This window comes from Octopus bimaculoides, chromosome 4 (assembly GCF_046866305.1).
Source record: "Octopus bimaculoides isolate indiv1 chromosome 4, ASM4686630v1, whole genome shotgun sequence".
NCBI classification, from domain to species: domain Eukaryota; kingdom Metazoa; phylum Mollusca; class Cephalopoda; order Octopoda; family Octopodidae; genus Octopus; species Octopus bimaculoides.
The window spans coordinates 692,280-704,074 of record NC_142931.1 but is presented as its reverse complement, the minus strand read 5'-3'; the positions used below and the strand labels follow the sequence as shown (position 1 = coordinate 704,074).

The 11,795-nt window shown below is 39.4% G+C and overlaps 1 protein-coding gene across 1 annotated transcript in view; it reads right to left on the bottom strand.

The window, feature by feature from the left end:
* LOC106874517 (uncharacterized) overlaps nt 1-11,795 on the bottom strand; it is a 392,108-nt gene that overhangs the window by 93,202 nt on the left and 287,111 nt on the right. Inside the window, exon 3 of the mRNA XM_052966843.2 lies at nt 5,413-5,718. Within this exon, the coding sequence (XP_052822803.1) occupies nt 5,413-5,718 (306 nt within the window). The remainder of the gene's footprint in view (nt 1-5,412; nt 5,719-11,795) is intronic.

The window sequence follows — 11,795 nt, the reverse complement described above, 5'->3', positions numbered from 1 at the left end:
TGCTAACAATATTATCAACTCAGTCATATTAAAATTGTAAAGAGAAATCGAAAACGTGTCATGTCACTCAGTAGCCTACTAATAAACGTCTCTCGGTGTAAATGCTCTTGTAACCCAGCTTTCGAATCTGTGCCACCAGTGCTCTCCCAGATATGCGAGCTGTTCCGCAAAATGATTGAGTTATGAGGGTTGGCTTTGGAAGCATACTTTTGCCACTATGAATAATACCAGGAAATCTGGCAGACACATTACAATTATAATTTAACTTTTTATCAAAGGCAGCGAGCTGGCAGAAAGCTCAGAACGCCGGGGGAAATGCTTTCGTCTGTCTTTACGCTCTGAATTGAAATTCCGCCGAGGTCGATAAATTAAGTACCAATTACGTACAGGGGTCGATCTAATCGACTGACCCCCTCCCCCAAAATTTCGGGTCTTGTGCCTACAGTAGAAAACAACTCAACTTTTATCAAATGTTTTAAAAGCTTGAAATGAATTGAAATTTTCAAAAGAAAAATAGTTATTACCTTAAAATAAAATTAAACAAATTTATCATTTGCATAACTGCTTCCATATTCTGTTGTTTACTCCCCCTCATCTTCTCCTCCTCCTGCTACCACACTTCTTTTGTACATTCATCCTGCACCTCCTATGTTAACGCCCTCTATATGTTTCTTTTACGCTCTCGCTACCTCTCTCCCTATACAATCTAAAGCGTAGCAGAAGAAACCAACCAACCAGCATTAATATACACTATTATATATATATATATATATATATATTAATAATTAAGGGTACTACAGGTAGCACCGGCACGCTAAAAATAGCAGTCAGAAGACAAGTACAATCACAAATTTTCACTGATATACATCAAGTGAAGTCGAGAGAACGAGCGAAAATTCTAATCTTCCGTATCAATAACGAAAAGAATCGTAAATTGAGAAAACCAGACATACCCGTATCGTCATGATTTCGAACTTTGTGGAAGTACCACCTAGTTCTCCCCAGCAAGTCTCACTGACCCAAGGGTCATAGAACTTGCCCATCTCAATTAATGTGCGCGATGACCGTTTTTAATGCCGCGGCAAATTTAAAAAGGTGATCGGAGTGAATAATAAATTATAAAAATATATAAAAGGATATTATTGTTTACAATAACATCAAGCGGAAAGCATTCTTAAAAAAGTACTCTGAGGTAAAAAAAAATTATAATTTTTGCTCATTCTCCCGACTTCAATTGATGTGTATCAGTGAAAATTTATGGTTGTAGTTGTCTTCTGACTGCTATTTTTAGCGTGCCGGTGCTACCGTCAGTACTCTTGATTATTAATTAATAATTATTTACTTCATGGTATTTTTTTACGCATGCTATGTCACTTGATATCATTATAAACAATATCCTTTTATATATACATAACTTAGATAGGTTTCGGCCATTATTGGCCCAAGCCATGACTAACTCAATAGCGCCACCTGGAAAAGTCTTTTAGTTAATTATTTTGGGACACCATGGACCACACAAATACAGAGTTGTTGGTTGAGACGTATCCAGGTGTAGGTGATATATCTGATATTTCCTGGAGGAATTTGTCCAGGTACCGTTTGAAAGTTGTGGGGTCTTTTTCTACTTCAATTTCTTTTGGGATAACATTGAAAAGTGCAGGACCATTTGTAGTGAAGAAATTGTGTCAATGTTTTAATGTGATGTGATTTCGACCTTTGTAGGGAACCCATTGCATGGGGGAAGGGGCTAGTCTTGGGTGAATTGTAAACATAATACTGATATGTGTGTGTGTGTGTGTGTGTGTGTGTGTGTGTGTGTGTGTGTGTATTGTGTCTGGAAGGTGTTGAAGCAGAACAAAGATGGCTCAGTCCATATTGAAAGATTTCTTTCAATGTCGTGGTTCAAGGAAGCAATGCATGTCTGCATGAGAGATTGTAGGTGCGTGCGTGTATGAGAGTGTGTGCATGTCATTGTGCACCCATTTATATCGCCAGAGAATGCTTTTGCGTATATATCTTTAGGTGTGTGTGTGTGTGTGTGTGTCTGAAAACGCTTACCTGTACATCCGTGTGTACGCACGCGTGAGTCAGTGTCCGTGTGTGCATGTATATCTATATGCGTATATACGTGTTTGAAGAAGCTATTGAAAGCCTCTTCATAGAAAGTCACTAGACACGATTAAACATACTATTGTTGCTCTTGTTGGTATTGATGTTTTTATTTTCGATCTTCTTATGATTGATCTTTTCTATTTCTTATTTGATCTCGTTACCATGGTAATTGCATTGTTTGTCTGTCGTATCCCTATGAGAGATCAATATAAGTTTCTTCATACTTAATCATGTTTCGCCTTTTATTGCTGTGGCCCGTCTATTGTCGTCTCGGTGCTTGTTGTTGTTGTTGTCGTCGTTGTCAATGTTGCTATTGTGAAGCTGCGCATTTTCTATCCGTTGTTGCTCTTATTTACAATGTCCGTCGCTGTTTGTTACTATTGCTGCAGATGTTGTAGTTCAAGTCACAGCTAAGTATTCCTCCAGCTAAACATGTGGCTCGTGTATATATAGCAAGGCGAATATTTATACAGAAGCCGAATATCACAATCTACATGTTGCACATATATATATATATATATATATATATATATATATATATATATATATATATATTTATTTATTTATTTATTTATTTATGGGTTTCAGCTAAGTGGCTGTGGTCATGCTGGAGCACCACCGTGATTTTCTGTCTTTATGCTTTGCTCTCTTCACGTTCCTTGCATGGCTCTTCTCCTGCACCTGATATAGTCCAATCAAGAGTTTTGATGGCACATCTGGTGTATAAGAGAATTTGACATCGCTGCCCTAAACTGTGTCTCATTTCGAGCCATTGGTTCGTCTGGTATCGTGGAGAGGAAAGCGTCGAGTTTTGTCTTGAAGACCTCCGCATCCATGTCTTGCATGTCTCTCAAGTGTTTTGGCAGGGCATTGAAGAGCTGAGGTCCTCTGAAACCGAGGCTGCTGCAGTATCTCGTTCTTATGTGAGATGCAGTGGACGGTACCTTTGGCACCATGCAGTGGCGACCCGTGCGGGCATTCCTGTAGTACTTGATGCCAAAGTTCGGCACCAGTACTTCCAGTATTTTCCATATGTATATTATTACATATCTCTCCCGCCTGCGTTCCAGGGAGTAGAGACCTAGTGCCTGCAGTCGCTCCCTGTAGTTCATCTGCTGGACTGTGGCGATCTTTTTTGTATAGTGCAGCTGAATTGCCTCGAGTTCTGCTGTCCGTTTCACACTGTGTGGTGACCACAACTGAGAGCAATAGTCTAGGCGGCTCAGGACAAATGTCTTCCATAGAGTCAACATGACTTTTTGATCCCTTGTACGGAATGTCCTCAGTATTCACCCCGCCAGCTGTCTGCACTTTGCTGTCAACTTGACAATGTGCATGTGAAATGATGCATCACTACACATATATGTGTGTGTGTGTGTGTGTGTGTGTGCGTGCGTGTGTGTGTGTGTGCGTGTGTGTGTGTTCAGTGAAATGCTGACTTATTTGAGTATTCTTCGACTCTTATTTCTAGCAACGCTGGCACTTCGTGTACCCTCAATTATAATTATTAATTATATATATATATATATATATATATATATATATATAGTGGTTTGTCAAAAAAGATCCGATAGAATAAGTACCAAAATAAGTATTGATTTATTCAATTAGACCCTTCGAGGCCGTGCCCCACCATGGGCCACAGTTCAATGAAGTAAAAAATAACAGATTTTATGTCTTCTATTTTACAATTATTTTATACTTTTGATTCTGTTATAATAGCTTTTGCAATATTCAGGATTTCACAAAAATATCTCTAAAACGTGCCCCAGCGAGGCCACCACCCAGTGGCTGGAGTCAATAAAAAAGTAAACGATGATTGCTGAACAGACCTAGGATTAAAAGCATTCCATCCGTGACCTGCTAGGACAACAACAACAACAACTACTACTATCACCCCCACTACCCCACCAACAACAACATAAGTACCACTACCATCACCATCACCATCATCAACACCGCCACCACCACCCCTACCACCAACATTTTGTATCCACTCTTCAAGCTGCGTATCTATGGAGGAAGGATTTCGCTACATCCTTCACCAGGACGTCAGCTTTCGGAATTCCCTCCCTGCACATGTTTCTCCTGAAACTCACAACAAAAAGGACATCCACCGTGTCCATCGCACGGTTTCTCGAAGGGCCTTCAAAGGATACTGGTGTAAAACTCTCCCCTGTCGCTCCAAACATGACATAAAACAAAAATATAACATTTTCGAAAATAAGATGGCGACATTTTGATTAGAGATTGATTAAAGATCGATTGGAGTTAAACTTGGGTTAACAACGTTTTAATAGTCTATAATCTCTCACAACACTCCGACACCATCCTAATATCACTTAATCCAGACAAACATAACACAGTAGCCATGGCATCAGTGACGTCATTAGCCCTAACAGTCTACTGGAGCACATCGTCATTAATTCACTGAGAAAGCATTGGCCGATCGGGGGCTTTAGTAGAAGACTTTTGCCCAAAGTGTCGTGCAGTGAGACTGAACCGGAAATCACATAGTTGCAACGCGAGCTTCTTAAACACACAGTCATGGCCGCAATCACGTTTTTTTTTGTTTAAAGGTAGGGCGTGTTCAGATGGAGATTTAGCTGCGACTTCCAGCAGGTCGATTGACAACGTGGAGCTCTCCACCCTCTTTAATTTGTGGCTTTATAACCCAGAAACTACCGATATATAAGATAAGAAGAGAATGATACGATACATAATGGGATATAGGTCTGTTGAGAATATGATGAAGTCTAGAACAGGGGAAACTGGTGAGATTCTTTGTTGACAACAACAGTAAATATTCATTATCATGGTCAATAAGTTTTTTTAAAAACTTGACGTTTCGGTCGTTGATCTTCCGTCAGAGAGGGATTATAGTCTGAAACATAATACTTGCTTCTGTTGCAAACGACAAATTTATTGACATCTAAAACGTCTCTTTGATTTTGTTGAAAAAAGTTGAATAAAGCACAGATGCTTTTAATGGCATGGTAGAATCAATTTTTGAGCTTGTCCCTTTTTAAAAACAAAATAGTCAATGAAAGAAAACGTCCAGGAAATTATTTCGTATTATTGATAAGAAAGTAGCACGTATAAGTTAATGAAAGAACCAATATTCAGGAACATGTATATATAAACAGACATTTACAAAAGCAAACATGTACACATTATATATTTACATATATGCGTGTGTGTATGTTCTCTCTTTCCATTTCTTTTTACCTTCTCTCTCCCCCCCCTCTCTCTCTGTTTGTATGTATGTCTACTATGCACGTATAAATATTCCAGACTGACCTTTTTCCAATGGTGCTTTCTTGTACTTCTCCAGTCTCTTCACTGCTATAGATTCCAGTTTCACCCTAGCCGCTGGGTATTCTTTGAGAACATCCCACAAGTCTTGTTTTGACAAACAGAACAAGTCTGAATAACCCACAGACCTCACTGATGCTGTGCGTCGATTTCCAGCTGTACCCATGTTAAGAATACTTATCTCTCCGAAGTAGCTACCCGGCTTCAAAGTGGCCAGAACTGTTTTGCCATTGTCTGCCACAACTTGCAGCCGACCTCTGTTTACGATGTACATCTCTTTGCCGACCTCACCTGAAAACAAAGAACTGAATTAATATAGACAGATAACATTCAACGGAAAGGTAAGCATTACAGCGATGAAGTATGTTATGCATGTAGCAAATGATATAATTGCAAGTTCGAACAATTTAAGAATTCATAGAGATTCCAAAACTGATTTCAAATTTTGTTACAAGGCCAGCAAGTTCGGTGAAAGGGATAAATCAATTGCATCGACCCCCAGTTCTCGATCTTTCTCTCTAATTCTAAATAAGAATATAATAACGAGTCAATCATCACTTATTTCTGACACTATCGACCCCGAAAAGATAAAAGGCGGAATTTGAACTTATTATTTAGCTCGTGAGCTAACGACTTTGCCAGTTAATGTTATTAATAAATAAATATATTAAGGCGGCGAGCTGGCAGAAACGTTAGCACGCCGGGCGAAATGCTTGGCGGTATTTCGTCTGCCGTTACGTTCTGAGTTCAAATTCTGCCGAGGCCGACTTTGCCTTTCATCCTTTCGGGGGTCGTTAAATTAAGTACCAATTGCGTACTGTGGTCCATCTAATCGACTGGCCCCGTCCCCAAACATTTCGGGCTTTGTGGCTAGAGTAGCAAAAAATAAATCAATATATAAGGATGGCCTCTCCCATCGGAGATGACGTCTGAGTGTTCAGCTCCTTCTGCCGAACGACCTGCACAAATGAGATTTGTCTGTAATTTGTCATGTGCTGTGCGTTGGCTCATCTGTTCCTCCATCAAATCGACGTTGTTTGAACAGGTGCACACATGTGTACTATGCATCAGGTGTCGAAGTAATCGCAGTGCAACGCACCACCCCGTCTAGGGTGAGATATCCTATCCACTAGGTCATGCGCCATAAACAAATAATGATGATAATAATAATAATAATAATAATCCTTTCTACTGGAAGCACAAGGCCTCAAATTTGGGAGAAGGGATTAAGTCGATTACATCGATCCCAGAGCGTAACTGGTACTTATTTAATCGACCCCGAAAGGATGAAAGGCAAAGTCGAGCCCGGTAGAATCTGAACTCAGAACGTAGCGGTAGACGAAATACTGCTTAGCATCTCGCCCGGTTGCTAACGATTCAACCACCTTAGCCGCCTTTAATAATAATAATAATAATAAATAAACAACTAATACTAACAATAGGAAGAGGGACAATAGAAATAAGAATAACAAGGAAGATGATAACATCAATAATAGTGTATATATATATATGTATATATATATATATATATATATATATATATATATATATATATATATATATATATATCACACACACATATACACACGCACACACACTCACACATATACGCAGATACACACATACACACGCACACAGAGTATAAAACCTTATGAAAAAATATATTTTACTCTACACTTCAACTTGACACCTTTGTTCAGTTAATGTTTCCTGTTTTTATAATTTAAGGTCGCACAAACACTTGAATTTATACGGAAACGCATATACGAGTGAATGATTGTCAAAGCATCCATAAGTTATTTTAGAAAATCGCATATTTTCCAGTAGAGTTGGTATATTAATCATAGTGTTCAATATCATATATCGATTTAAGCCGATTTTAACAATCGGTTTTGCACTGAGCATTAAACATAATATTAATTAGATAATGATACGGTTATGTAATACCGTTTGGTCATCAGAACTATATCTTTTCTCTATGTATGTATATACATCTTTAAATGTGTGTGTGTAAGAGAGAGAGAGAGAGAGAGAGAGAGAGAAAGAGAGAGAGAGAGAGAGAGAGAGAGAGAGAGAGAGAGAGAAAGAGAAAGCACTTGGCTCAATGGTTAGGGCATCGGGTTTGCAATCATGAGTGGTGAATTCGGCTCTGGTTCAATTAATCTTCAACTATCAACAAATCGAAACGCTGCCATTCCATTGCAGACTCACCTCCTTTCCAATCCGACATTGAAGGATTCTAAACACAACTGGAACGATATTAAGTGTAAGCATTCTCTTGTTCAGTTATTCGTTGGGGAAGATCAATGAAATAGGGAGGGTATGCTGGCCTCCTCATCACCATGTTCCTGGTGTATGGCTGAATACGTTCCCCAAGGCTCCTTCACCGTTATAGGACTGAACCCGAAACCACGTGGTTGCAAAGCTTGCATCTTAACTACATAGCCATGTCTGCGCCTTTGGCAAACATTTTAGCGAGAATTGTCTCTGTACCGGTTTGGTTCAGCGTATTATCGCATCAATGTGCGATGCTTTCTTTTTTTAGTAAGACGATGGATATGCATGATAAGTCCTGCGGTCATTTTGTCATTTTCTTCTTTACACCCCAATAAAAATTCCATTTGTTCAACATGTGTTGAAATGCGGAACTTCCAGATTTGAACGGAAATGGGGATCAGCGCCTGAACATTGCGAATTCTTTACATAAAATTATGGGAATTTTGTATTTTGAATGCAACACATTCCTCGCCTTTCCCATTGCACAATCTTCGTCGAAGTCTGTTCAGTTGCGTCTACAAAAGATGTCAAATCCACAAAATTGACCAACTTATACATTTTCTAACCTTTCACCTTTGACACTACAGATGTGCAAGGCCCTTCAGTGACCCAACAGTACCTTAGCTGTCACCTTGTTGACACTTGGAATGCTCAAACAGAAACGTCCTGCAAGTTTTAGAGAATTTCTATTCTAATTCTTCGTGGAACTGCCGCCAGCGTTATGGCTTGTTTAAAGAATCTTCAAATCAGTAATGGAATACCACCAAAGAATACCTACACACAAATGGCAGAATATTGAGATTACTCTGACTAAACCTACCATATTCATATATACATTACTTTAATTACACACACACACACGCATACATACATACACACACAGACAACAGACACACATATACATATGTATGTATGTATTTATTTATTTATGTGTACATGTATGTATACATATATGTATGTACGTATATATGTATGTGTGTATGCATGCATGTATGTATATAAGTGTATGTATACATGTATATCTGCATGCATGTATGAATGCATATGCGCGTGCGCGTGTGTGGATGTGTATAAACCATCACCGCCTCTATCAATAAATACCCCCTCTCCATCTCTCTCTACTGATCCCAGTAATATGTCTTTAACCTTGTGTCTCTATCAAATATGTAAGTATATACCCGATAGTATACACACACACACACACACACACACACACTCACATAAACGTACATGTCACAATATCTATGACAACAGATATACACACACACACAGAGTCACGTGTATATGTATTTCAGAAACTAATCTCCAACGCTATATACCCTCGGTACATTGCAAATATAAATTGAGAGCTCATATTACATTTCAGTTAAGTTATATAATCTTTATTGCGTAGGAAATATACACGCACACACACACACGTATACACACACACACACACACACACACACACACACACACACACACACACACACATACATACATACACGTGTATATAATCATACATAGGTGGTTTTTAAGTATATTTACTTCGAATATCAAGAAAAGATTTGCTATTCTATTTCTATTATTGCTGCAGAAACTGTAAAATGAAGCTCAGAGTTGCAATTGTAGAGTTTCGTCAAAATATCATTCGATTATGTTATTCTACTTTATTCTTTTTGTCTGCATTATGCACACTGATATGTATTTCACACACACACACACACACACACACACACTACTATTATTATTATTATTATTATTTGTAACTCAGGTTTTGTTGGAACTCCTGCAGTCTTGCATGCGTAGCGGCTTTGCCACATGCAGACTACGCTACCATGCTATCTGTTCAACTATCTAATACTTTCCTGATTATTCTGGCCGTGCCACGGAGGCAAGCCTTGATGCCTTCTGATATTGTCCCCAAGGACCCAACAGTAATTGGCACTATTTTTATCTTCTTCATTTTCCATACTCGAACAATTTCGCACTCAAGAGGATTGCACACGATTTTTTCCGCATTCTTTCTTGACTATTCGTGGGTCAAAGGAGCACGCAACATCAAATATTATAGCACATGTGGTGCACCTTATCCACCACCTGGTGGACAAGGTACCTGATGTGTCACGTGTCTGGTACCTGATGTGTTTCGATTGAGAAATCCCACAGGATTTTACAAGTATCCGACTCCACCACTCTCTACGGTTTGTGCTTATACCACATCTTGCCTCTCTCTAGACACCACTTTTCGAACAATTTCTAATGTAGCACAATCGCTACCTGATCGTGTCACCACAACTTGTAGTGTTTTGGGGCAAGTCTAAGGCATTCGTTCGCGATATGGAAAATGGTTTCGTCCACTCTATTACAAATGCAGTACAGTGGAGACACTTGCTCATTCCTAAGGTTGATCCTTTGTGGCCAAATCTTGTCTACCAGTATGGAATTATCAGTCTCTTTTTTTCTCAGTGTTCCTTTCTTCTGTCAATCCCTCCTATGTTTTCCAGAAACTTCACTTGTGGCCATATGGAATTGATTATGGAGACCCTTGCTGCGTAATGCTTTTTCACGTCGCTTTTGCACTTCGTGTTTTGTTTTTCCCTTTTTCTCTCTCAATTTTTAATACGCCCCCATTTTTAACTGACACTAGCGAGGTTTCCTTACTTTGGGATAGGTATCTTATTAGCTCCCGAGTTCGATACGTACACAGTCTTCCACACTTATCAATCCCCTTCCTCCATTTGCTCTCTTCGTGTACTGGAGGATCAGTGTCTGCACGTGGCCGATGGGCTCCATGCATCGCTAGGAACTTTCTTATCTTCCTGTCCAACTCTTTTTATCCCTCCTCTGTCCACTTCACAATTCCAACGCCATACCAAACTATTACGACTGCGTGCGAGTTTATTGTCGAAATTATCTTTCGAAAATTTAGCGTTGAAGCCAATATTTTTCTCACCCACCGCAGATACTCTTTCTTTGTCTTTTGTCTTATATCGTTGCGTTTAATTCCATCTGTCTCAAGTATTCACGGATATTCATATCCAAGTTCAGGCTCAATTGCCTCCATGGTTTCATCACTTGGCAACCCTGTGCCTCTTCTCTCCTCACAAGTTTTCCTCATCTCCTCACCATCGTAGCGCTTTTTGGGAATCCAAATCCCATCTTGATATCATTTTAGAAAATTTGCACAGACTGGACAAGGTTGTCCAGTTCTGCCTCACTTTTTCTGAACAACTTCAAGTCATCCTTGAATAGCAAGTAGTTTAGCTTTCTCTACCGCTTCCCAGATCATACCCCAACTTTGCCTTCTGTAATATTTCACACACACACCCAGCACAAAGACCAGTGGAGATGCATCTTCCCCCTGGAAGACTCCTCTCTTGATTTTCAATACTCGATTTCCTGCTCTCAGTTCAGTTCTCCAACATTTCATACTGTTCCATGTTTTCTGCTACTCCATACGTTTCTATCGTTCTTGTTATCCAAGAGTGTGCTATAGTAAGATTTGCGACAATCAATCAATGCCATTCTCAGGTTTGTGTGACTTCTCTTGCTGTTCCTTCGTTCCCCGGCTCCTCCTTCAGCACTCTTTCTGTTCAATAGGTAGCAGCCCACTTTTTTCTAAGTATCCATACAGTTCACCGGCCAAAGCACCTGGCAATGGTTTCCACATTAGCGGAAGACATGTTATTGGTCGAAAACTGGATACAATATTATCCTTTTCAAGAATCCTTGGCACACAACAATGTCTTTCCCTTTGTCATCCAGCTGGGTACTGAGCCTTCCTGCCAGCACTCATCTACCAGTTGCACTATCCTTTTATGCACTATCTTTTTATGCACTACCCTTTTATGCACTATCCTTTTATCAATTTCTTCATCCAATAATCCTTGGATACCATCCGCCCTTGGGCACTTTTAATTTGGGGTTTTCCTTAACTGTTTTTGTTTTTAGTGATTTCTGTAGTTATTTTTATGTTGTCTTGGCCTTCTATATTTCTTAACCTATCTTGGATTTCATGCAGCCATCCTGCTTCCTCATTATGCTTTACAGGTTGATCCCAAATTCTTCTCCAGAATGCCCTGCTTTTGTCTGCACCTGATACCAATGTT